Below are 27,550 nucleotides of genomic sequence, written 5' to 3'. Positions count from 1 at the left end.
ATGATTATAGAGTACAGATAGAGAACAATATACATACATTTATATGATGCATTTACATATGTACATAATTACATGGAAAGGGGAATAATTCCCAAGTGCTCAGATGGGGCATAGATGATTTTGGTGCGGTTAATGTTAAGGTATTCTGTCCACCTTCCCTGTATTTGTCCCAGATACTGGCGCTAGAGCCTTTTCTCTTAAAGAGTTCTCTCTGTTACTTGATATGGAAGAGGCCCTTTCACTCCAAGAGCTCTTGGGCACGGCCACGCTGTCCGAGGGCGTCTGCGCGTTCCGCCTGATCGGCGCGCCTTTGTGGAAGTGGGTGAGGGGGATCGTGCGACAGGCGGCCCCTCGCTTCCTCTCTTTCCGCTGTGATATGCACTTCCAGGTCGTCAGGGGAGCGCTCGGAGCTTCCCTCTTTTTATCTTCCCCTGACTGGCACGTCACAGATGTTTGGTTCCGTGCGGCGCGGGCGGGGCCGCGTTGCTGGGCCTCGGTTGGAGGGCTGCCCCTCGCGTCTCTCTCCCTGCCCGATGCCAGGAGGGTCACCTGGGTGGCGGGGGAGTTGAGCCCTGGCCGCCGGGCCTGGAGAGCAGAGCGAGACTGGACCATCTGGATCCCCCCTATGGGGATCATGAGGCTGAGGCCTGCGCTCACGCCCAGCGGCTGGGAGTGCAGGGGCAGGTGGCTGAGCACTCGCTGGCCCTCCCTGGCTGGCCCCTGCCTGGAGACGAGCCCTCGGGGAGGAGACTGTGGCTGACAGCCCCTCCTCTGAGTGCTGCAAGTATTCTCCTTGAAGGCAAACAGAAGGAAAGTTGTCAGGAAAAATACCTCGCCGGTTGGCCAGATATTGTCGCATCGTTGCTTTTATATGCGGACTGAGAACAGATGTCATTTATAATTCAGGCTAAGGGCTTTATTTTTAACCAGAAGACATATGAGGTAATGCCATGGATATAACCATAAACACACAAGTATAGACTCGAGTTCAGTCCACATTTCTATTACTGACAGAAAAAGATAAACATGCAGGTGTATATTTAGGAGTGAAAATTATTTTAAGTGCTATCTTTGGTTTGGCATTAATTATGTTTAAAGAGTGATGACCTAGCTTCTTTTACTAATAAAGGCGTGTCCCTGAAATAACAGGCTGTGTACTTTTGGTATCAGGATATTTGTTTTTGAATGTTTACTTTGGATAGAGCTGTATACCCCCTTCACATGGATTGCTTTATGTGGACAAAAACAAATTGTCCTTCTATATACGGAGCAAAATAAACTTAGACAAAGAAAGAAATGTGGGTGAATCTTTAGCTATCATTACCTGTCGGCAGTGCTTGGGCCCGTAGACTAAGTTAAGTTTAAAAAGACCACACCACACTCTTTAATGCAGTTGCCCAGAAGCCCAGAAGCAATAAATAAAGTCAAACCATGTTACCTGCACAAATTTCACATACTGTCACACTTTAACGTGAACCAGAAATGAAAAAAGGCCAAAATAAACACAGTAAAAGCGGTTGATAAAAAGTAAAACTAGATCTTACCAGCTTGGCTTTTGGTTTGAACCTGTTGGGTGAGCACTTGGCTGCGTCTCTGCGTCTGTAGGCTCGGTGCTGAACCATCACACAGGCCCCAACGACAGAGCTCAGTGGACCGCTTGGGGAACCGGGCCGCATGGGGGACAGAGCGCGGACCGGGGACGGGTGCTTCGCTGAGAAAGGTGAGACCGACTGACTCGATGGGGACAGGGAAGACTGGCAGGGGGATGGCGAGAGACTCAGTCTGGGAGAGAGGCATCGCAACGGGGACGGATCCCGTCCAGGGGACCGGGGAAGAGCAGGGGACAGGTGCAAGCCGGGTGAGACACTGCGTATGGGGGACGAGGACACGCCTGCGAGGGCAGGTGTGCTGGGAGAGGCTACCCCCCTGCAGCGGTCTGGCTTGGCAGGACTCAGACTGGAAGGCTGCCTGGCCCAGGCCGTGGCCCTGGACGCCGTCCGAGGACCTCGGTCTTCGCCCGAGAGAGAGCGGCTCGCGGAGGAGGCAGAAGAGCGAGACGCTTCCTCTTCAGCTTCCTCGTTGTCGTCATCCTCTTCCTCGTCGGCGTCATCAGCGTCGGAGAACTGGTGCTCCTCGGCAACTGCCGTCACAACCGCGCACTCACCATCGCCACCTGCAGGAATGAGGATCGCAGCATTTTAATAGGTGATTTTTGAACACCAGTAAGCACTTCAGCCTTTGTTATATTGTAAATTCTTCTGAGAGTCTTTTCACATGCCAGGACCACAAATAGCCCAGCAGCAGCAGCACGTTAACAATGACGCTCGCACCTCCTTCCTCAGTCTCCAGCTCGCACAGCACAGGGCCTGGAGTCGTCCCTTCAGGACAGCGCTGCCCATGGGCCTTCGACTTCATGTGTTTGGTCAGATTCCCTGCAGAACCCGCAGCAAGACACAAAGGCTTAGGCTGACGGGGAAGAACCTCCTAATTCTGGTATCTAGAGACCACCATCAGACAACACTCCTCACTTCAGTTTGGTGTTACCCTAAGAATTAAAACTAAGCACAATACTTCGCTAAAGGCATCCCCATATCAGTGTGTGAGCGAGTGTGCGTGCAAGTGTGAGAGTGAACGTATGAGCGAGCGTGACGCAGCACAGTGCTGGGGTGCAGGGGCCAGCTCTTGCCTTTGGTTTTGAAGGCGAAGTTACAGTGCTGGCAGACGTAGGGCCGGGCATCGGTGTGCAAGCGGATGTGCTTGCGCAGCATGCTGGGCTTCTTGCAGCGGATGCCGCACTCCTCACACACGTAGCGGCCCCTCCCGCGGCCACGCACGTACACGTACTCCTCGCTGGACCTGTAGCTGGATGCACACACTCAGTTAGAGCACGGGGAAGCAGGCGGAGCAGGAAGCCGCCGTGTTCCGAGAGGGAAAGCGCGTGACTCGGGTGTGTGTGACCCAGGACAGCCTCAGCCAATCACAGCTGCCTGCTGCGCTGGATCTACCGCAGGCCAACAATCTTCAGCCCTTGGCTAGATATATACTTTTAAAATCCTAAACGCACATGACATGAGCAAGCAGGATTTCAACATAGATGATTTTTTAGTTTATAGAGTGCTGCCATTTATTTATTTTGGTTGATAAATCATAATAATATAATAATGTATACAGTAATTTAGTTAATTTCCATAATCTGCTAAATCTGCATAATGCATACTATATAATATATACAGTAATTTAGTTAATACAGGCAGTAAACCCCTTTTTGTACCTTACTCACCTTCCATTGAATTGAAGGGATGGGTTTGCATCCGAGCTTAGGGTAAGTGTTAATGAAAGTGAAGGAAATATGAATCACTCAAGTCTCACAAAATGAAGTGTATGATTATAAAAACCTCTGCCATCTACCCTCCCTGAAAGATTACACAGGAATGCATACGCGTTCAGCACACACTGTAGGTCTCACACGTTTATTGGGGAGATCTGACTCCAGATCTATAGCACCTGTACAGTCTGCTTTTACAAACTGCATTTTAAAACCAGCCAGTATGTTTGGCATAGGCTCTCCTACTAAACGCACACACTAACACACAGACACACACACTCTGGCTGGGTGTCCACCCCTGGGTGTGTTCGGAGAGTCCCAAGCGGGGCCTCCACTTTAACTCAAACAGAGAGGCATTTATAATGTCAAGAACCTGGGCCCCCCTCATTTCGACCCCTTCACCACCCCCACCACCCAGCTCAAACATGGGGTGCCAGCACTGTAGCCCCATGCCCAGGGCCTGCGTATCGGTGCCAATCCAAACAGCTGAGAGGGAGGGAAACCCTGGCCTAAGCCAGCTGCTCCTTAAAAATATCACCAATCACTGGACATGCCACTGTGACTTGTAAGCCACCTTTCTTATGAATAACAATGATAACAGTGTAGAAACGGGCTGTTTTTAGTTTTACGTTGTTCAGGTATTTGCACATTGGTTAAAGCCTTGAAAAGCACATAGGTGTTTACCATGTAGTAAAGAAGTGGAGACAAGACAAACTTACTGGTGCACAAATATACACAGTATAGCCAGTCACTGATATTCAGATGCCCTATTCCACAGACGTCTCGTGCATTCACAGATGGAAAACAGTGAATGACTAAGCCCCATATAACATCATCATCAAATAATGAAAAGAACGAATATTCCATGTTTGGAACACTAATAGCAATTGGCTTCATTCAAAGTTAATTGCTATAGTCATTATCATGATCCATTTGATCTCTGCTCGCACTAGATGAAGCTTTGATCATGAAGAGTGCAACAGCACAATCTTTACACCACCTCACAGTGACAGAGAAAAAAGTCATAAGGTCGGAATGTTGGAAGCATCTCAGCTGCTTCCCCCTCATCACCTCAAGCACATGGCGGAAAGCACTGTCAGGCTGGCCCGGGATGACTCGCCGTGAACGCGCCGCTGCGGAGTGTGAGCTCCAGTCACGACAGGAGAACGGTTTGTACGAGTGCTGGACGTGCGAGAATGACACAGATGGCTGCCTCCTTGAACAACACGACTCTTTGTCCGCAAAAAAACACGTCAAACACGAGGCCACAGTCACGACCACAAACATCATGGAACATACAACCTTGAGCAACAAAAAGAGGCTCTGTCTCTCTCTCTCACTCTCTGTCTCTCTCTCTCGCTCTCTGTCTCTCTCGCTCTGTCTTTCTCTCTCTCTCTCTCTCTCTCTCTCTCTCTCTCATGGACAGCACATCATGTATCTTTTATGTTCATATATCATTTAAACAAAACTCAGTGCTGCACTGACTGGTAAATCCAGCGCCGTTCAGAATTCCGGTACTATTTTTTGCTTTTTCTATCAATGAGAGTACTAAATAATACACCAGCCCTTTGAAAGTCAAACATGAACTCAGAACAAAATACTAATATGTCTTTTTTTCCATTCATTCATCTAAACATACAGCTGCAGCCCGCCGCCACGTCTCCCCCCATCTTGAGCTGAATGACCAAAATCATTGATGCAATTTGGCATCAGTGGGGCTCTGCGGGGTTTGCAGGCAGGAGGAAGTGAACACCAGGCTAGGTAGTTTCCTGGCTTGAGCTGTGCAACAGAAGGCCTGTGTTGGCTCTAAGAGCGAAGCCACCTCCTGCAGCAGGGGCTCTAACAACACAGTACAGCGTACTGACACTCTGGTGACAGAAACCTACCACACAGGAGCAAGGGGCACCATGATAATGAAAACCACTCCAGCAGATCGACATAAGGAAAATGACAGATGAACTGAAATTTCCTGTTCCTATAATATTGTGATATAGTGATTTATTATGGTGTTATGACAACGCAAAACTGCAAATCTTTCAACAAAAACACTGAAAGCAATTCTGTGTTTGATTTAAGCAAGTAGTAACTGCAAAGTGTAATTTCATAATATATCCATACTTAAGGTATGTGAAGAGAACGATAAGGCAAACTGAATCACTGAATATTACATACAATATCACATGCAGCATTTCTGTGTTTCTAAAATACAATTATAGATATGGTGTCTTTGGTATTGTAGGCATTACAAGCTATTTATAACCTATAGAATCACTTACAGTAACAGAAGAAAGATACTTTTAAAGTCTCACTGTTCATATTTTTGTCTGTGTGAACACGGCGTGCCTGACATAATGACCATTCTGTGCCAGTGTTACCCAGGCATTGTAAATATCCATAGTCAGGTTCTAATTGTTGACCCGCTTTGAAATGAAAGTGCAGCTTACCCTCCTTCACAGATCTGCACCCGCGGGACCTCATCGTACGTGGAGGTAGACAGCACTTCCTCCCCTCTCTCCCTCTTTGGTGATGCTTCTTGCTCCGTCTGCTCAGCTTGCTGGACCTCTGTGGAGTCTGTGGACTGAGTGGCATGTACCTATACTCGAGAGAGATACGGGCAAGTTCACCAACCCTGCTCCGGATGCCCAGGGAGACAGAGATGGGGGAGGGGGAATTCACATTCAACATTTTGCAAAAAGTATTAAAACTGATTTACTGTTGTAACTCTAGAGAATCAGAGGTAAGTTGAAAGACTCTATGAAGACAAAATGTTTGTAGGTTCATGGACATATTTTGCTGAAAGTCTTCTGCGCTATTTGAAACTTTACATTACTACAAAAATATAACTGTCCTCTTTCAACAAGCCCCCAATTTCATGCAAAAAAATCAATATATTATCATGCATATTTTCTCATTCTGTAAATCATGCACAGTGCACATCCAGGTGCATTTACATTTACCTCAGATACCTTTGGATCCCTGGAGTCCAGAACGTCTGGTTTCTCCACTACAGAAGGCGGCATGGCTGCCATAGTGTAGGTGAAAGAAGTTTGTCTCTGCTTGCAGCACAGTAAGGAAAGTACTTCCTTGCTGGTTAGGCCTGGAGGGTTGGGGTTCCGAGGGCTTATGCACCAAGAAGAATAGACGGAATTTTGGTTGTCACTTTGGGCAGATGGATTTGGCTTGATGTAGTTTAGATAGCACCAGCTGAATGTAAGGTCTGTGTAAAGAGAAGGAAACGAAGCATCTTTTTTGCATGTTGGGACAACGGGACTTTGAGCACACATCGGACCCTCTGTTTTGCTGCCAATCAAACTCTCGGCGCTGTTCTTTGCATTGTCTTTGTCCTCCTCCTCTTCCTCTTCCTCCTCTTCCTCCTCCTTCACTCGTTTCTGTTGTTGACTCTCTTGGCTGAACTCCACGCTGCTTGTAGGGGACAGCACTCGCTTGTTCCCCCCTGAACCGCAGGACTTGGAACCCTCAGAAACTGACTGCTGCTCCCTGAAATCAAATTTGGATGTTGTAGAATCTAATCTCACACCAGAGCAGCTGGTATCCTGAGATCTTGCAGCCACTGCCTGGGACAGCGTAGTGTAGACAGCACTGGCATGACAAGGTAAGTCTGAATGGAGGCGAACTGGTACTCTTTGCATACCGACGGGCCTCAACAGCTCTTGGCTCGGATTAATGTTATGATGTAAATGCTGGTAATGAAGACAGTGGGGAAGGTGTGCTGAGTGAACACTTGAAGCTGATTCCCCAACGTTTTCCTCTATGGGGATCTCAAGCTTAAGACCTGTGGACACTGAGGAGTAATGCGCTCTTGCAGCACCTGATGGACACTGTGGACTTTCCATGACTGTATGGGGGTCAGTATGGACCAGGGTGGTGACCTGCAGTACATTATCTGGAACATTTTGGCCCACCAAGACATTCTCTGAGACACCAGGGGGCTGATTCAGCTGCCACTGACTGGCACGTGTGTGAGAGAATGAAGGACGCACTGTATTGCCTAAAGACACGTTATGGGACGTAGACGGCCCAGGGGACTGAGTAGTGTCAGGGCCATTTCTTGGGGAAATGCTGGTACTTGCCGAAGGGGAGTTTACATTAGGAGCTGGTTTCGGGGTTGGGTCCTCTTCCTCTGGCTCTCTTACGACAGAATGCCTTAACAGGAGGCATTTGCGCCTTTCCCTCCAGCCTGCAGGTGTGCGGTCAGGGGACAGACAGCTATAATCAAAGGACTTACTCCTGGCTTCAATGGTGGGATTTGTCTGCTGAGGAACGTGAGGGGCTTGCTCTGAGGCAGAACGTCGCATCTCTCTATGAGGCTGGTGAGGACCTGTAGGGATTGTCAAAGTATGAGGAGCTCTCGACCTTCTGGATGACATCCTGTCTACATCATTTTTGACAGATTCTTCGTGTGAGGTGGAATAACTGGATGTGTGAGACATAGAACTCTCTTGAGTTGGACTGTGAGGTAATGATAATGATTCAAAACTCGAGTCACCAGATGACTGTGCTGCCTCTGCAAGGCGAAGTCTCTTCTTTTTTGGTGGCAACTTCTCAATAGGAAGTTGGGCCAGTGTCGGGCTTCTCTGGGGCCACTGGAAGTCCCCAACTTTTTCTGTCTCTTTGATATCAGAGACATCCGGTGACACTGGCAGGTTGGTGTTTGTATCTTCTGTGACCAAAATCTCTGGCACTTGAACATTGTGTTGACGTACAAGCTTACGGAAGGCTGGCTTTGCTGTCTGTTCCTTCGAGTGAGAGTCAGTGAAAGCTTGGTGTAGATCACAAGACAAAAGTTTGTCTTTAGTAGCCTCATATGCACCTTGAGTTCTCAAAATTGGTTCCTGTTTATCAAATAAACTAGTATGCTGTATCACAGACACTCCTTTAAGAGCACTCTCCTTGTCATGGACTTGTGAGGATGCAATAGATTCTATAGTGGACTTTTCACATGTTGCAATAGATCCTTGTGGTGGTGTAAATGTAGATGGAATGGAAACTGGTGATAAAGTAGGATCATCGAGTTCTAGGCTCTCTTCCTTTCTTCTCTTTCGTATTGCTAAAGCACCAGGTCGGGTTTTATAAAGCGATCCATGTTCCTCTGCGTGACATGCAGGAATTTCAAGTTGTTGAGATAGACGGGCTAAGCATTGGTGGTGCTTATGTGTTTTGTATTTTTCCCAGCTGTTGCAAGCAATTCCACATGCTTTACACTCAAATGGTTCTAAATGTTTTTGCTTACATTCAGGCACCGTAGAGACTGAGAGATGAAGAGGTGAGCTCGAACTGAGCTGTTCCTCGGTAGCAATTTCCGCACCTATGGGCAGTTCGATGGCAGGCTGGCGTCTAAGCACACCATGCCGCCGACTCTGAGCTGGCTGTTGTTCTTCAAATGACTGGCTGAGACGAAGGCTACGCGAACTAGCAGTGGATGCAGCACTTGCTTCCAAAGGTAAGGAGTGACTCCTCATAAGAGGAACAGTGGATGAAAGGTCAGCTGGTTGGCTGATACTGAGGGAGTGGTGCTGGAATTTCTCGCACGGAACCCCAAGGGTGATGGACCCACTGCTTTTTGGACTAATTTCAATATCCTTCGCACTATGAAGGAGTGTTTCTTTGGAAAGAGATGCCTTTGATTCCACGCTGCTCCTTCTGGAGAGAGAAAACCTTCTGGGCTTAACACTATCGATCTTGCTTGTGTCTACGACTGCTTCATTGATGGTGATGAGCTTGGTGATGTGGTCAATGACTTGCTTTTTAGGCACTGTGAAAGGGATGGTCCTCGTCTCCTGTCCTCCAGAGTGTTCATGCTGATGACGAGCAGATCTCTGTAAATGGCCGAGGCGGCCAAATTTGCCAAGGATGACCTCAGCATAGGTTTTGGCACTTGTGTTCGGCGGACTGTCCTGAGACACATCTGTGCTCTCAGAGCGAGAGAAATAGCCAGATTCTGTGCTGCCTTTGCTGCCTAGCCCACATGATGAGGCAGCCTCATCAGATGAGCTCACAGGAGCCTGTCTTCCTCTGCTAAGCCTCATCGCTAATCTCTTTTTGACAGCATGGGAATGCTCCATCTCTTGTGACTGCACTTTAGGGGATACTTCTGTACAAGAAGTTCTTTGAGACGATATCATCCCTTGATTTTTAACAGTAAACGATGAGGATGTCTGACCAGATTCTTCATCTGATTCTGTAACTGGCTCTTCTGGGCAACTCACACCTGGTCCTTCCATCCCTGACGCCAGGCCAGCTTTCACCCTATGGGTGTGGGATTTCCGGTGCTTATAAAGGTTGCTCTTGGTTTTGAAGGAAAAACCACATGGCGCACAAGGATAAGGTCTCTCTCCAGTGTGGGATCGTATGTGTTTCTGTAGAACACTGGGCTTAGCACAGGCACGGCCACAGTAGGTGCATACATACTTTCCCGGCTTCTGAGGTTTACGCTCACGTTTTTGTTTCGGTGTGCTTTCTTGGGCCTCCACGGAGCAAGTTAGTGCTGATGTTGTTGAAGATGAGACTTCAGTGGCCTTCCCACCAGAAGCAGACGCTGTGCTTTCAGAACTCCCAGAAGCCCATGTCGATTTCTCCCTCTCGGGAGCATCCGTTTCCTGGACGTTCTTCTTCTGTAGCCTGAACCGCTTCCTCTCGTGACGAAATCGCTTTGTCTGTTTGGGACGAGGTGATCCATACTGCTTCTGGGAGCACGGTGTTTGCTGCTGTTGTGGAGAGTAAGATGGTTGTTCTGAGTTGCTGAGTGAAGACTCTTCTTGAGGATGTACTGCACCTCCAGACTTCTCCCCAGTACTTACTTGACTACGTGAGACCTCCATAAAATGGGGGAAAAGCCTCTGGTCAGATGACAGGCCTGGAATTTGTTGAATTTGTTGACCGCCTCACTTTTCTAAAATGATGTACGTTCATTAATAGTAGTGTTATTTAAAAAACGTTGAATTTTCTGTGAAATGTAAGCACAGTCCAAACTGAGTAAACCTTGAATAATAGGTAAACATTATTTCAAGATGAACGGAGTCAGTATAATGGGAGGATGTGAGGAACCGATTCACGAACTCAGGTTCTCAAGCACTGCTATCCAAGTTATAATTCCATTCTTTTTCTTCTGTCATCTGTGGAAGCCCATTCCTAAGAACAGAACATTCTATGCTACTCTTCCTTGATACTCAGGTCCTTGGATTCAGTGAATGGCTGTGGCTCTTCTTGGTTCAGAGGGTGTGCCACTTCAGAACTTCTGTAATATATCACAAATAAATAAATTGGTGCACTCCCAGAATATGAGCTGTAACAAATACATGCATACATGTGCACAAACATAAGAATGTGTACACATCTGATGCCCTGTTATGACTTTATGAATGAATTTTTGAGTAGACTAGACATATGCATACCTGTTAATGACATCCAGACAACATAGTGTGAATGCAAAATTGTAGTATCAAAGAATCCATAACAAACTGTAAGCCACAATCCAATCTGCCCCCCCCCCACACACACAAAAAAAATGTTTCGTTTTGTACTTAACTCCACAAAGAGTCAAAATAGGATTCCCGAATGCACTGGTAATAGGTGTAAAATGTCTTTATGTCAACGGATGATCACTTGTCTTCAAAGCTCTGCCCACAAAATTTCTCCTGTTACAGTTACAATTACACTATCATTTCCATCTCAAGCTATCCATCAGATAATGGACAGGACAGATGAAATCTTATAACTCTCCCGAGACTATGTTACAGCTTTGCACTTAATTGAATACTGCAGTGTCCACGATCTTCAAATTTTAATTTTGCAGAAGTGCTTTGAGTTGATTATTCATAGATCACTGGATATCTGCAGCACATGTTTACAGATGATCCCCATGAATGGCCCCTAAATCATGTCTATATCTCAGACAAAAGAATGCCTAATATAACTAGACTACTACCTATCAAACCAACAGAAATGCCAACTCTGCCAATTCTATTATTTTTTTAAATTCCTTTACATTGGAAGCACACATTTTACATAAAGAAACATCATTTTAGAGTATTGTGTAATTTACAATTTTTTCTTTATTATTTATTCTTTATTTAGTTTACTTGTCTATCCCTTTAATGTTCAAAATGCTCTTTCACACTCTGCTACAATTCACAGTATGTGTGTATATATACTTATGAGCCTTTTAAACCTTCTTAGGTATAGGTTCACTAAAGCAGTTTTACATACAATAGGAAACCAGGTGAGAACCAGCCCCAATTCCTGCACAAAAAAAAGCACTTCCTCACTATTTTCACTGTAACACACACATAGGAACCAGGCATCCCACTCACTAACCAGCTGGCACTGGTGCCCACGCTTTGCTGTAGGGGGTGGATAGGTGTGGGACCATACGAGATCCTGCTGCTTTGCCAAATCTTTGCCAGCAGTGCATTCCAGACCAGTTATGCCTTGGGATTATTTGGATTCGCGTAAATTATTCTTGGTGCCTTCAGTCTTCCTGCACTAGCAGGACCCGATTATGATTTATTTGCATCTGACATTTACACTACCTTTATGGAAGGAATGGAACGCTTACTAAAATTACAATATTACGTTGTTCATTATTAGAGACATCCGATTAACTCTGCGGAGTAATGTGTCCTACAAGAGGAAGCAGAAAATGTGCAAATATGTGTCTGTGTTCAGGGTTTCTCACACAAAATGCTATATGCAGTTAAAATAAACAACATATGATCTTGCAACATACCATTACACACTTGAAATGCATTTAATATATTGAAATGCATTTTACAGATGTAAAATTTGCATAATTTTTTAAAGAGCCCAAATGCAGATGTAGTGAAACATTTTGTCACAGATGCCTGTGACAAGGTTTTTCTAAACATTTCATGTCACATGTGTCAAAACCTGAGGTTCACAGCTATGACAAACAAGCTACCCTTATACTTTGCACATTATTTGAGCTGCACTGCTAAAGAGAGCTTGATGTGTATTTAAAAGATGGTCTGTTTGCGCAGGTGGAATGTTGCAAAGGGGAACAGAAGGTAAGACTGTTCCTCACACATGTTCTTGATTAGGAGACAGAAATATCACCTGACTCCAAACGTGTTAAGAAGTCTTGTGGTGGAGGGCATATGAAAATCTCCACAGGTAACTGGCTCAACACAAGCTTCTGTCTTGGAGTTCTGGCAAATATTTGCATGTTCAAATGGGCAGCAGGTAGAGGAGACTGGTTTATTCAGTTTTATAGCATCTGCTTTATTATATTTCTAGTTAAGAAGAAAATAGCATAAATGATCTCCAACAGAACTAGTTGAGTCATTTGTGTAGTACATAAGATGCCATGGATGAGCCTGAAGTTGTCTTTGTGCAAAACAAAAATAATTGTTCTGCAGGCAACCTGCATATATCAGAGGCAACTCTGTGCTTTTAAATGCTGTTAATGACAAGGTCAAGGCCAAATGATTAACACCTCAAAGCACAAATGGTTAGTCACAGCCATAAGCAACAAATAATGAGATGTAATAACAACAAACGGAAAAACTCTTTCAGTACGCTTAATCAGTTTACCATCCAAAATATGTTGCTTAAATGTTTTTCAGAAATATCTTCAATCTCCCTCTCTCTTTCACTAATGGGCACCCAGTGGTTGTTCCTATGGCAACGGCCCTAAACCATGCGGCGGCAGATGGAAGCAGAGCTGGAGGGCTAAATTTATCTTCCAGCATCCTCACTGACAACAGAGAGTGTAACAGCCCCCCACCCCCCACTCCCACAGTCCTCATCTTTCCGGACAGAAAATGATGGACAGTCAAAAATCAATGCAAGTCTTTCATTTTGTCTTGCACCAAAAAAAATTGCCATTTACCTGGGGGAAAACAGAGAGGTGCTAGCTCTTCAAGTAAACAAAGGTACAATAATACAGGGAACACTGTCATATTCAGCATCTGATTGTAAGCTGCTAACAGCGGTCTTGTTTTCAGCAACACCACTACTTTCTGACATGGAGAAGCTCATTTTAAAGCTTGAAAAAAAACCTCACTTGGAAAAACATGTTTTATTACATCATGCTGTGATATAACTTAGGTGCTGATTTTATAAAGGATCATCTACCTATTGCCTTGAACATTTTGTAAAAATGTAAATATAATACAAATGAGGGGAAAAAAACTACTTAACATTATTTGTTACAACTACAAATGTAAATACCTACTGAAAAATGTCTTGCTATTAGTAAAGCATCCACTTTGCTTTTGTTGATGTCATTCTCAAAAAAGAGAATTGCACCTCCTGCATTGCAGACTGCCCCCTCGCCAAAGCGCTAGCAACTCATCCCAGACGCAACATTAACAAGGCATTGACTCCGTAGCCATAGTTCCATCAGCAGTGTGCCGGTGATCATCTCCTGGGATGTGAGACTCCTCTGCTGACATTAAGCGGTTTGCACGCGCGCACACACACACACACACACACACACACATGCACGCACGCACGCTTGCGGACAGACCCCTCGCTGCCGGCAGAGTCGATCCACCCCGGGGTGCTCATCTGCCAGAGTGGCAGCATGGAGCTGACCAGCAGAGAGCGGCGGCGGGAATCAGAGCTGAGCGCACAGGCAGCCCATTCATCCTCACCCCCCCCCCCCCCACCCGCCGACGTCTGCCGCCCGCCCGCCACACACACCGAGCCTTTCTAGAGCACACGCTGTACCACCGCGCAGCACAAAGCCTATCATGACTCAGTAGAACAGATGAGCGCGAACGGCAGAACGCCACAGAGCGCTCCGGAGACTAGCGGAGAGCGAAGTGAGACGAGCATCTGAGTGAGACGCTGGTGGAGGAGCCCGGGCAATCGAGGCACTAAGCGGTAATAATATCAATACCATTTACCTGGGGAAGGCAGGTCTCCTCTCCAGCCCTGTTAACACAGGAGATCCGTGAGGCTGCATGTGAGGTCGAGAGCGAATGAGTCACACAGGGAGCGAGAAAGAGATAGGGTGAGTGGGAGTGAGAGAGATGGAGAGAGAGAGAGAGGGAGAGAGAGAGAGAAATGTATGAATGAGCTAGTGCGATGACTGTGGAGCAGAAAAGGAGGTGAGGTTTCTGTGCACGGTGAGCTCACAGGTGACGTTGTACAGTGCCGTTGGTGATGAGATCTCTCTGCACCTCTCCCCTCCCTCCCCTCCACACTCCCTGCGCCAGCCCCGTCACAGTCATTCATTACCTCATTTTGTCAAGTGGCAAATCCTTATTGAGCTCCACCGGTTTTGTTTTTAATCTCAGCAGTTTACTGCATGGAAAAATGGAGCCAGTGCATATGCACTGACATGTTCCTAAAGCAGTTTTCCGCTCTCCTCGCAGCTCTGGGTTAGCAACCGGGATGGAAAGAATCAGGCCGCAGGTGGGAAATAAAAGAACGAAAGAAGAGGGCGCTCTGGCTGGAGCGGCTCTGGAGAACGTCTGCGCTTGGCCGGCCGTGTCCCGACGCGCGTGCCGGCTGGAAACCGCCCGGCCGCTCTGACTCACTCTCCTCGTTTTTTCCGCCTGCAGCTTCGACGGACCCCACGCGTCCATCGCCCCAGACAATAGGACTGTCTAAGGCAGGACGCGGAGTGTGCTTTGCTGTGTGCTTTGCTGGTTGCACTGCAGCAACCCTATTTTTCCCCTCTCTCTTTCGCTTTCTCTCGTTCTCTCCCTTTCACCCTCTCTCTCTGTCTTTCGACCTTCCTATCTACCTCCAGATGGGGCAAAGCTGGATAGCTTGAGGTGTCACAACATGATTGCAGTGCAGAGCGAGGGGGGCCACGGGAGGCCAGAGGCCAGAAGCCTCCCCTGGCAGTGAGCTCACGGACAGTGCTTCATCCAGCATGCATCTGTTCATTAGTCCCTGACTGAACCTGGGCCGCTACAGACAAGGCCATTCACCCAAACAAAACCCCAGCTTTCAGCAGCAGATTTACGGAGCCCTGGACTGGGTGCATAATGAGGACTAGGCAACAAGGGTGGGCAGTTGTGATAAGAGCCAGACTGTCTGTGTGCATGTGTGTGTATGTCTGTGTGTGTGCATGGGATTTATATTTAGCAATATAAATGTATCACTCCCATCCACGCCCTGATAGAAAACACCCATGGAGGCTGACGCCATCGGTCAGATGGAAGACCTCCTCACAGGCCACCTTAAATAGTCCCGTTCTCTTGCGCGACCTTAAGGCAAACAGAGGTCAGCCTCAGAACTCTTACCCGTGTCCTGCAGGTTGTTCTGCGTGGACGTCCCGCTGTTCTCTGCTCCAAAGGGAGACGTGTCCTGCCAGAGGACAAAGACACTATCAGTCTCACTCTCTGTGCAGGACAGGGTGAATATGCAGACGTCCTGCCACTATGATACTAAGCAGGCACATGTGACCTACAAGCAATATGGCACATGCTTGAAGTGTAGGTGTGTGTGTGTGTGTGTGTGTGTGTGTGTGTGTGTGTGTGTGTGAGAGACAGAGTATGTGTGATTGAGAGTACATACTGCACATGTTTAGTAAAAGAGGGTCTTTCATTTCCCTCTGAATATCCAGAGGAGCGACTGAGGGGGGTAAAAATACCCACCACCCGTCGACAGGAGTGGGAGCAGCATTCGCCCTACAAGCCCCACCCCACCCCACCCCACCCCACTCCGACCCGGCCCACCCCGCCCCACCCCATCAAAAAAACGCACACATACACAGCCTCGTAAAAACGAATAAAAAAACACTAATAAGCCCACACGTTCAAGCAGACATGAAAAAAACACCCACGCTTAAAACTGGGGCACAGACGCCCCTATGAACCCATCCAATTGCGACAGGAAAACCATGGTTTGACCACTCCTCCAAATAAAACTGCATTCTCAGAAACACCCCTCTGGGCATGGGAGGAGCCGCAACCAGGGGTGACAGAAGAGACCCCGGCTCTTCAAACACACACATACTGGCATGGTACGCCCCATGGCGAGGGCTTTCTGGTAAACCTGTTATTAACTGCTCCAACAACACTGTGTTTTGATAGTAAATAATACAGCCCATGTTTGTCAAGTAGTAATAGAACATGACTTTAGCTCCTATACTTGGGCTTGAAAGAAAAGGCATGCAATTGTGACACTTTTGTTGGGGGTAACCACATGGGGACCACAAGTATGACTTGAGCCAAATTCCAGCACTAACAGGGCAGCGCTGACAAGGCCTGCCGTTAAAGCAAAGAGAGGTCTTAACAAGCTTTCATAACACGTGAGTCACTCTTGTTCCAGTAAAAGTTGGAGAGAAGGCTGACGATCTCATTTCGCCGGTAATGACCGAGCTCGGCTTCGATGCCACTCCGCTGAGTGTACAGGAATAAGTCTTGATTAGCTTTCCAGAAGAAGCTTAGTATGTTTATATAGTACTGAAAATTGAGTAGGAAGAGTCCCACATCTAGTTCGACCATCAAGCAAATGAGGGGGAAAAATGGCGGGACTAAGAGCAGGAGAGGTTCTGTAGCACAGTTGTTGGAGGGAAAAGAGCAAAAGTGTGAGGGAATGAGGAACAGATTCTCCAGTCCCAAGCTGGAACAGCTTTTAGGATTCTCCACGGAAAATAAAATTCCAGGATTTAGACACACATGGGAATGTGAATATACTACAGGGGATGGCAGAGTGCTATAGCTCATATCTGAGATAAAGCATGGCAAAATGAGTAAATTCACTGTGTTGTGGCTCACGTGTTCCTTGTTATTCTGACGCAAATGTGCTTCCCAGAACCCTCGTGTTGAAAGGAAAAAAGTAAGAATCAGGAGTGTGACTCCCCCACCCCTCTCCGAAGTATAACTACTACTTCTAATAATAATAATAATACAGTTATATAGAGGGGAATAAACTCATAAATAATAACCAATAGCTTGTGCTTGCTGAATGTAATAAAAAGCACAGTGATTCCATGGTCATGGTGATTCCAGAAACACAGAAAACAGAAGGTGATGGATGGCTTACAACAACCTAGCATGTAGAAAGATTCATAAGATCCCCAAAATCATTTTAGTGTTAACATGATCTTAAATGAGAGCGTCTTCAATGTTATACTAACCCTAACTTTAAAAGCTGATCTTTTATGATGCTTTTGGGAAATCCAGGACAGATTATTAAAATTCTTATTAGAATTTTTCCACATTCGTTGGGAAAAAAACTGTGGTTTGGGAGCAGAATCTAATTTCAAGCCGTCCCATCTCCTACACACACTCTCGTCAAGGCACCAACCCATATGTGTGCTGTCTAGGACAGATTTACTAAGCTTCTAGCCTGCATCACTGGGTAGGCCCTGAACCAAAGCTCTGCCCAGAAGATGAAAGCTCACTTCTGCAGATTAGTCCATCAAACACCAAGAACCAGTAGCAAAACCTCGAATATCCTCCATGAAATAATGTTGGACTGTTATTGATCAGAGACTGAAATGAAGAGCTCCTTTTACACAACCGAGCTCTGAAGGGCAGTGGCCACTTGAAAGGGGCAGTGGACTAACATGACTAACAGTAATGGAACCTTTCAAAAGGCACAAAAGAAGTATGTTAAGGGAGAGTCTATAAACTGATAGCTATCAATTGAGCATAAGAATGACTCACTACATAGGGCTGCAGATGTAATGTAACTGAATCACTGAACAGATCAATGCTAACAATGTTAAGCAGGATACATTAGCTGTGAGCTAACACTACGCATGATCTAGTTCTTTGTGCCCTCCATGCCACTCTGAGCTGGTACCCATCCAGTACTAGAACTTCAACCATCTTTTCTGAACAAATTCCAAATAAAGGTTGTTTGTCATTGCTTATAAATGTAAGGTAGGTATGCAGTATACAATCTTTCATGCATACACCTGCTTTTGCTCCATATCTAACTCTAGAACTATCACTCCTACAAGGATTGGGTCAAAATATCACCCAATACACATCACATCAAGACCAATACAAGGTTGACTGCCCTTAAGTTTGCGGACAAAAAAAAGAAACACATCAAGGGGTTTTGGACTGAAGGGTTTTTCTGGATCATTTCTTTAATGGCAGCCCAGGCTGCTCTGATACCAAGGTGATGTAATGCAGAGATGGACCAGACACGTGTTCTCTAATTTCAGCCACACTGAATCAACAGACAGGACAAGGGACTCGGCCAGAAACCTCGTGCCCCAAAATCTATAGCACTCATAAGACAAATAAAAGGTGTGTGGAAGGACTCGATAAGCTTAATAGCATGTACCATAATATGGCTATTATGGTTGTCTCTGTATATATTCTGTGTGTGTGTGTATATATATATATATGAGTCTAGGTGAGTAACTGCAGTGTACTGTAGTAAGAGATGCAGAGATATTCAAAATTGTAGCAAAGTACACAGAGTTCCCAGAGAAACAGAACATTTTCACCTAGAGGTCCTTCATCAGCTGTGCAAGCAGAGTCTTAATTTTAGATATATATATGGAGAGAGAGAGAGAGAGAGAGAGAGAGAGAGAGAGACAGTGAGAGAAGCATTTTATGAGTCCCTGGACAACACGCCTAAGCTACAGTTCACCTACCTTTGAAACATGAGAGCACAAAGAGAGAGAGTTATGCTGCTTTGGATGTTGCCTAGATAAACAAGGTCTGCATCAACTGTTGAGGAACCAGGACAATTTGATGGTAAGTGGGCTACTGGAACAAACCATAGATGGACAAGTTGGATAACATGGAGCTAATGGAATGTGACTATAAGAGCAAGCACAAACCAAATGAAAGAGGCTAGATGAAGCACATGAAGGAATTACGGATGAGGAGAAGGCCTTCATCCACGCTCACTGGCAAACAGTTATCCAGCTCTCATTGTCAAACGACGCTTCCTATCACAGACGCAGATGGATGAAAAAAGGCTTAAAGGTGCCGCTACAAACAGGCAGAAGATGAATAAGACTAGTCTTACTACAGTCATCCACCATGATAGGCTGCCCTACTGACCGACGGCGTGGCACGCTACCATCAGACAGTATGCTAGCAGAAATGGATGCAGAAATAAGTACAATCTCAATTAGCAGTTTAACCGAAACCAATGTTGCTGCAGTAGACAAGCATGAGCCACAGGCCACCCCGAATGGAAACAAAGGCTGAAAACCAAGACAACTCAAATGTAAATCAGCAAACTGTCAGAGCTCCAGAAGGGTATGAAGATCAACGATGATGCCTGGTTATAGAAGAACTACACTGGGTAGTGAAGCATGTGAGTCTGCTAAACAAAGGTTAACAGCACTGGCATCCAGACTGCAGAGATACAAGAAGTAGAAGCCAAAGGAGTAAATGCCTTCTTTGCCAAAGAACCATAGATGGGCAAGGCTGGATAACCAGGAGCTAATTTAATGTAATAAGAGGACATGAACCAACCAAAGTATACCGTGGATCCACCTAGAACTCAAACAGCACAGTAATAGAACATCATACAGTGGAATGGATCATGACATAACACCAGTGCACAGTGGTTAGGAGATCTCAAAGCAGAGCACCACAACCTTACAGAGCAGGAACTAGTCAGCAGTACAACAGCACATGTCCAAGAGCAGGTCAGAAACATGAAGAACTGAGTAGCACCTGGCCCTGACATGATCCATGGCCGACTAGTTATAGAGGCTAAAAGCTCTGCAAGACCAACTAGCAGAACAAATGAACCACCTGCTGAATGCCAGCTCCTATCCAGGCTGGCTAACAGAAGGTAGGACAGTGCTGGTCATGAAGGACCAAACACCATCCAATTAGGAAAACTAGCCACCAAGCTGAATGCTCATGTGTGCAAATAGATAAGCATTACACAGAAGGGGATTGTAACAACACCGGAGGTGCACAAATGGATACTTCACAAATGGATACTTCATTGTCAATAGACCATAAAGATCTTCATCCAGAACTCAATGGAACACTGGACTTCAACAGTGTTATTGGCTGGACTTGACAAGTGTGATTGGCTAATAGTAAAAAGAGGAAAAGTAATCGGGACAGAGGGAATTAAACTTCTGCGGGGCCATATAACAGATCTGGAGGAGAGCTAAATATTACCTGGAGATTTTGCAATCACATGGGAACTATGAGGTAGAAACAAGAAGGACAGCAACATCTAAGTTCCTTCACAGGGTAAGGCAGGTCCTCAAGAGTCACTTGAATGTGAACAAAAAAAAAACCAAAGTCCTAAACACACATGCCCTGCCAGTCATAAAATATCCAGTAGGCACAATGAGCTGGCCAAGGCAAGAGCTGGAAGCTGCTGACATCAACATCAGAAAACTCGCAATGCATGAGGCACTCCTTCCAATATCCAACATCCAAACACTGTACACAAGCCAGAAGGAGGAGGAAGGGGCCTTTAACTGTATCCAATATCCAGGGTGAGACACCAAACATCCATGAATACATCCAGACACTGGTTCCCAAGGATGAGCCAATGAGGGAGTGCCTCAGAATTAGTGGAGGTGCTATGGCAAGGTAAGCCCCTCCAAAGTAAGCCATCAACAGACAGCAGTGGCACATCATCAACAGACAGCAGTGGCAGACATCAGACAGTCTGACCAATCTCTGGAAAAGGCAGGACTGAAGGACAGCAGAGAGTCACTAAGCATGGCAGCACAAGATCAAGCACTAAGCACCAGGTCAATCGAAGCAGTCTGACACCAGACATGACACAAGATGCAGACTGTGCATATGAGCCTCTAAGATAATCAAACACCTAATAGCAGGATAGAAGATACAGACAGTAAAAGCACACACCAAGAGACACGAGCAAGTGGGGAGGGGCATATACAGGAACATCTGCAAATGCATGTGGGAGGAACCAAAATGGGAGGAACTGTGGAGATCCAACACTCTCTGCGGTTCTGTGGTTGGACTTGAGGGTGTCCAGCTCATTCCAAGGATAAGAACCTGAGAGATCTCCAGATCCAGACAAACAATTAATGGTGAGCCAACCAGAGACTGCCACATTAAATAAGACGCGGAGAACAGTAGTAATTTTGATAAAGCAAGGAATAAGAAAAGTTGGAAAGATGCTTGAGACTCAAAGAAGAATAATATATAGAAGTAGTCAAAATGGAGCACTGTGCTTGCACAGCTGATGAAGGACCTCAGTCTGAAACAACCTGTTTCTCCTGAAACCTTGTGTACTTCACTGAAATGTTGACTACCTCTACATCTTTCCCTATAGCACACTGCAGTTACTCCCGTGAATCTTCTTTACACACACACACACACACACACACACACACACACACACACACACACAATGCAGTATACTGGTATACTGCAGTGAATAGTTCAATATATTGTGCCATAACAAAAGCAAATGCAAATCTCTTCCACATTACTTATTAACTTTTAGAAACAATAGAACATTTCAATAAAGCAAGAGAGCACATAGTACGTGTAGCTGCTGGAAGAAATCATGAACAGTAAGACCTTGTGTGTGCATGTGTGTGTGTGTGTGTGTATGTGTGTCCTTCTGCTGTCCTTCCTTGTACCTAACCGGCTGCTCTCTCCACAGGCTGAAGAGAGAGAGAGCCACACACAGAGGGAGAGAGAGAGTTTGAGAAAGCTTGCTGTGCCAATAGACATACGTTGAGGTCAAAAAGAGACCAATCTCTTCCCTGCCCAAAGGGCATGCTCTCTCTCTCTCACTCTTACACTCTCTCTTACTCTCACTCTCTCTCTCTCTCACCCCCACACATCCACCCACACCTCTTCTCACTCTTGTTAATGAGGATGAGACCCAATTTCCGTTCATGCCGTCCTAAGCCAATGGCCAGTAGGAGTGCAAATGTGTTAACATTGCGGGGGAAGGAGTATGACATTTAAGTAGTCCCCATCAGGGAAATCCCTTTCATTCATGTACAGTTATCATTCAGCGCCTGGATCTCTACCGTGCCCTTTACACTTCAGAAGATGCAGGCAACATGTAGACCGCCTTGTGCCAAATTGCTGCTGTGACTGGAAATACCTAGGGACGATGGAACCAAAATGACTAAGGTTCTCTCTCAAGCAAATAAAATAATGTGTTTGTGTACTGGTTCATTTTAGAGAAAGATGGCAGTGTTGATTTTGGGCCTGCTGTGGGTTATTGAGTCTGGAAGATAATTTCCTTCAGAACACAACAACCCATTATAAGCTGCCATTTAATGTGGATGGTTATCAGCATCATGACATTGAGTGGAGCTTTGCAGAGAAGAATCATCTCACAACATGAGATTCTAAGGTTTTTTCCCGGCTTCCAGCAGTGGACTACATTATCAGATACTTCCCCAGGTCTGCTTCACTTAACTCAGGTGTACCGAAGTCTGCCACCCCGAAGTCTCAGCCCTTTTGCCTTCCAGAGCACCATACCGACTGTCAGCCAGGGGACAGTGCTAGATGGCAGTGCATCCATAAGTGAGAGTAGCATGAATGTCTAGAGTGGTCTCATCATAAGAATTGCCTTTGGCTGGACATCTGAGGAACCACAATAAACAGAAAAATGGGCCTGTATCCATTTTTTTGCAACCTAGGATGATGAGTTAACGTAATGAAGTAAAAAATAAATCACCCCGAGACCAGCTATATCATGTCCATCATCCCCTTGGAGAGAAACAGCTCCAGTCTACTCAGAACTGCTGTCATCAGACTCTGGAATGAGCTTCCAGATAAGCCTTAGAGCAGTTTTTGACTTTTATATCAGGCCCCCAAACACACTTGTTTCATTAGTTTCATTGTTTTTCTTAGGACCTCACCTTGCATTCCTGAATTATAGGGCAACTGTTGATGATTTTTATAAAATCACATTTTTACTGTTGTTTTTAGTGCTTAATTTACCAGGTTTTTTTTACTGCTACTTGATTACTGTCATCTGCTGGGACTTTGGTTAACTTAATCAGCCGTGTAAAAGCAGGATTTGAAATCAAAAACGGACCAGCTGTAAAACCTGGCAAAAATTCTAAGCTGTGCAAAGTCATGGCTGGTGATTCACCAAGGTGCTTTCATGATGCCTCACAATCAGTGCTCATGTATCATTTTAAAATGTGCTAAAGGAACCAGCAGATCTGCTCCTGGAATTGAAAACACTCTTACTTGTCTGCATGGAATAGGTTTAATTTCTCCTGAACTGTACTCGTATCAAGTGTGGAGAAATCAAACTCCATTTTGGCTCTGATGACACTCGCTCAGAGTGCCATTTGGGCTCTGGGCCTATCAGTTTCACAATCGAGGCTTTATTCCCCTGGACTAACTGCGAGGGCTTTAAGGGTGATTACAGAGGGATTGTCTTAAGTAACCACAGAGCGAGGAGGCACTGTAAGTTAAATCTTATGCTGGCAGAACACTCTTAACAAAGAGTGGTGTTGAGTTTCACTAAGAGTTACAGTAAAGCTAGTTAAGAATCAGGGTTGGGTTTAACATAATATTTGGGATTATTAGTCAGGGATTTTAATAATGCTACTGACATGGTCATTTCAGGTTATACACCCAGAGAGGTAAATTGTAATTATGACCATAAAAACATCTGAGCCATTACCCACAATACACAGTACCATGTACTTCCCTCTTTTCTTCTTTTGTTCACTCCTGTCAGTTACTGAGACACTTTTAGAGATGACATGACAGGTGCAGTGTGACAACCAGAGGCACGGCCCAAGCCAAAGTCCAACCTGAACCTAAATCAAAGGTACCGCCTCAGGCAGGAAGGTGGCGGGATGAGGCAAGATCCTAGTCATTGGCAAATTCCATGATGTTCGAGTGCACTAGGCACATCTCTGACAAAACAGCGCCAGACAAACATGGCCACTGGCTTTCTCGGGAGCCGCTGGGGAGATTCCCTGCACAGGCAAGGCCTGCCCATCAGACAGACGGAGAGCCACGGGATAAAAAAAAATAAAAATTCCCGTGGGCTCTTCCATGTTAAGGGAGCAGGGGAGGTGGGTGCTTTCCATGCATGCCAGACAGGGGGAAGGGGTGGCCCGGCCCGTTCCACCACAACAACACATTCCTCACTATGTGGATCGCCGATGGTCGCGTCAAACAAAAGCTGGGAAGGCCTGTGAGCACGCCAAAGTGCCGATGTATAGTATGTGTGGTTACATGACAGCATGCAGATTGGATAACAGCATCATATGGATCCGAGAACAGCTTAAACAAGAATCTCCCATGTGGCTGGTGAGAGGGGGCTGTCTGATTGGCCAGTAGCCTTGAAATGCAAATTTTAATTCTACACAGCATTACAGAGCATGTTCAATGTTTTACAATGGTGCTAAAATGACTAACAACATCAAATAGCAGACACAAATGTAATACAATCTGGCCAACAGATTGAATACTTTTTTGTTTTTTTACACATTCAATTTGTTACCATGCAGGTATTATTAACAAAGGTATAACAACTATCTTATTCCTAAAGTAAACAGTTTACTAGCTGGAAGCCACTGGTAAAGAGTATCATATATACTATGTCTTATCATAATATATTATATATTTTTATTTTAATGCAACTATATGATTATATAGTAATCATGGGGGGGGGGGGGCATTCTATTCTTACACACACACACACACACAAAAAAAAAGTGCTTACCTACTATATTCCCAAATGCACCTGAATTTGATACAAAGGCATCCTACCACATCGTTCAGTCTAGAAATGTCAACTAAATTCAAACCTACTGTTAACCTCTGCTAAGATTTCGGAAATAGCGCGTTTGTCCTGAAATACCCCCTGTGCGAGAGCCCAGACGTCTCGTTTTCGTTTTGGATGACAGCTTATACTAGTGTTTAGGTATTGAAAATCGAAGAGCTCTCGAGTTGTTGATGCACTTTGGGCATTTAGACTAGCCAGGCAACATCTTATTTGACCATATGAGCTTGCTCGTGTAGATAGGTGTGAGAATATGGGCCAAAGCAGGAACTAAGAAACATCACTGGACCGTAAAGCCAAACAACACACGATTGCTTGAGGTTTTGTCCTTTAAACAAAAGATATATATTCCGCTGTTCTTATATAATTTATAACTTAGAATTTTAGCAATATAAACTCGATGTGCAGTGAAGAAACAGCCTCGATGTAACAAAGGCGATGGATAACCCGAGCTCGGCGCATCCGTCCACTGAGTGGAAAAATGCAGCTGACATGCGGTGACATTAACATCATTCCGACATCGACCGTTGTTTAAGCCAATCCCGCCTTCTGCGAGGAGCGCCTGCGATTATGTAACGTTATCGATGATTTCATCTCGCTGCAAACAATACCGGGAACAGCGAATCCTCCCCAACCCAACGGTGCTCCGTGGAAAGATAATGTCACACTTACCTGGAGTTAGCGACACAATACACGTCATCGGCAGTTATATGAAGCTCCGTCTATAAACATATATCCCATTTTTGCTTATTTATTAAACCTAATAATGTGCATCTGACCTCCATTTTATATTACACGCAAAGATTATGATACTGGTATTCCAGATGCTGATGCTAGCAAAACGACGAATCGAACAAGCACAAGCAAGAACAAGCAAGTAAACTGTAACGGCTGTCTAATTCAGAAAATAATGGATCTGAAATCTAGTGTTCAGTGGCCGGTAGTAAAAACTGCAGTCAACAAGAATGAGCTTTTAACTCATGCTCTGTCTCAATGAAACCGGTAATCTTTTTCAGACTCACTTCATACTGGCGATGTTTCAAGCTTGCGGTGCACTTGCCTGCACCCGTGACTGCAATTTTACATTTTACTAAACGGCATCAAATTTAACACGTAGGCTAGTCTACTTTTTGGTCAAAGCAGGTTTTACGCATGCAGCATGGTTCGGGTCAAAAGGGGTCCCGGCAACGCAGGACTGTCCGAACTTAACTGTTTGCAGTCCTGAGGGCCGCCGACTCGCAATACAATAAATAATAACAATAATAATAATGTGTTGCACTAAGGAAGCAATAACGGGAAGCGAGACTTAAATCTATACCTGAAAGCGTGGCTGCTCCCTCGCCATTTACTCTTCGAAGGACTCGCAATCAGGTCAAGCCGAAGTCCAAAGAGGCAGGTTTCGCTGATGGTCGGACATACCTCCCGCCCCGTCCTTCACTGGCACAGGAGCACTGCAATGTCCCTCAGCTGGCCCGCGCTACGAACACGCTGCCGCGCGCCACACCAGCCCGCACGAGACCGAGGAACCCACGCCCCCTCGCATGGGCTGTCAGTGCAGTACTGACTGTGAGTGCTGTATCCCTTCGAGCAGTACCTAGCCGGCCTTTGTTCTCAAATCCTACCACCATCCTACCACCGACCAAGTCTCCCAGTCTTTCTTACCTACGTTCGTTTAATACCGACATGTTGCTGTTCATCTGGGCTTGGCCATATTATTGGCCGCCACCGACCTCGGTCTACAGTAACAACTGTATCATATGGCTTGCCAATGTAATCAAAACCCTTCCAGTCCCTATCAATAAAAAAAAAGAATTTCCCCTTATCCTTAATATACAAATTAGCCACTTACCAGAGAATATTCATCGCAGTCAAACAAAGGTCATTCCATTTCATTGGGATACCTTTGGTAACAGACAAATTAAAAGTCGTCAACTATTTTTAGGCAGCTGCACAGCCTATTTCTACGGCGAGGGCCCTTTACAGTCTGTCCCTAGTGTGCCAACCATTTTGTTGATCCTCAAATGATTTCCAGTGAACGCCAAAAGACATAATGAACACCACTGAGACGAGTTATTTTTGTTGTCAACAGCGTGCATGGGTGCTGTTTTTCCATCTGAACTCCCATGATGCCTTTCCTAAGTGTCAAAGGCAGGAGAGTTAAGCCTCTCATGAGTTAATATGCTGTATGTGAAGGCAGTCGAGGTCTCCAAGCTGCCGGGGTTTCTTTTCCAACCTGTTCCCGGCAGGAATACTCCTGCCACTAGCCTTATGCCACTAGCCCATAGGTGCAACCTACCCTGCAACACCCTCCAGTGACCCAGTGCACACACGATGGGCACCTTAAGCAACCAGCAACTTTTCTCCATCTTGTTCATGCTATGGCGCAGTCCATGGTCATATAACAGAATTAGATTTGCCCACTGCTGTCTGCTGAATGTGTGAGGGGGACACTGCTATTGACAGACAGTCATGAGGAGTGACGAATGCTGGCTGACGGAGGGAGGGAGGAACGAAGAGAGGGAGGGTGAGTCAGTCAGACAATAAAGGAAACTAAAAGACAGCCAGGCAGGGTCTGTGTTA

The 27,550-nt window shown here is 45.7% G+C and overlaps 1 protein-coding gene across 5 annotated transcripts; it reads right to left on the bottom strand.

Annotated features, from left to right (window-relative positions):
• hivep3a (HIVEP zinc finger 3a) lies at nucleotides 1-26,426 on the bottom strand. Of its 5 annotated transcripts, XM_027009793.2 has the most exons (8): nucleotides 25,643-25,658; nucleotides 15,565-15,628; nucleotides 6,283-10,580; nucleotides 5,770-5,918; nucleotides 2,687-2,862; nucleotides 2,331-2,432; nucleotides 1,545-2,173; nucleotides 1-792 (listed from the first exon to the last, which is right to left on the bottom strand). In XM_027009793.2, exons 3-8 carry the CDS (start codon nucleotides 10,162-10,164, stop codon nucleotides 136-138), a joined length of 5,595 nt encoding a protein of 1,864 aa, XP_026865594.2. In that variant the 5' UTR covers nucleotides 10,165-10,580; nucleotides 15,565-15,628; nucleotides 25,643-25,658; the 3' UTR covers nucleotides 1-135. The 5 variants fall into 5 exon arrangements, with proteins under 5 accessions (XP_026865594.2, XP_026865595.2, XP_035381634.1 ...); XM_027009794.2 differs by lacking the exons at nucleotides 15,565-15,628; nucleotides 25,643-25,658 and adding an exon at nucleotides 26,289-26,426; XM_035525741.1 differs by lacking the exon at nucleotides 15,565-15,628 and having other exon boundaries at nucleotides 25,643-25,663.
• Nucleotides 26,427-27,550: the final 1,124 nt, after the last annotated feature.

Source organism: Electrophorus electricus, chromosome 4 (genome assembly GCF_013358815.1).
Source record: "Electrophorus electricus isolate fEleEle1 chromosome 4, fEleEle1.pri, whole genome shotgun sequence".
In the NCBI taxonomy this organism is placed as follows: Eukaryota; Metazoa; Chordata; class Actinopteri; order Gymnotiformes; family Gymnotidae; genus Electrophorus; species Electrophorus electricus.
Note: the sequence above shows the minus strand (reverse complement) of the source record. Positions and strands in the feature narration are given on the sequence as shown.

Coding starts and splice junctions, on each gene's coding strand:
- hivep3a (XM_027009794.2), bottom strand. CDS start 10,164: ATGGAGGTCTCACGTAGTCAAGTAAGTACTGGGGAGAAGTCTGGAGGT. Junction 2,863..5,769: donor GTGCAGATCTGTGAAGGAGG/GTAAGCTGCACT, acceptor GTGTGCATCCAG/CTACAGGTCCAGCGAGGAGT. Junction 2,174..2,330: donor GCTGGAGACTGAGGAAGGAG/GTGCGAGCGTCA, acceptor TCATTCCTGCAG/GTGGCGATGGTGAGTGCGCG.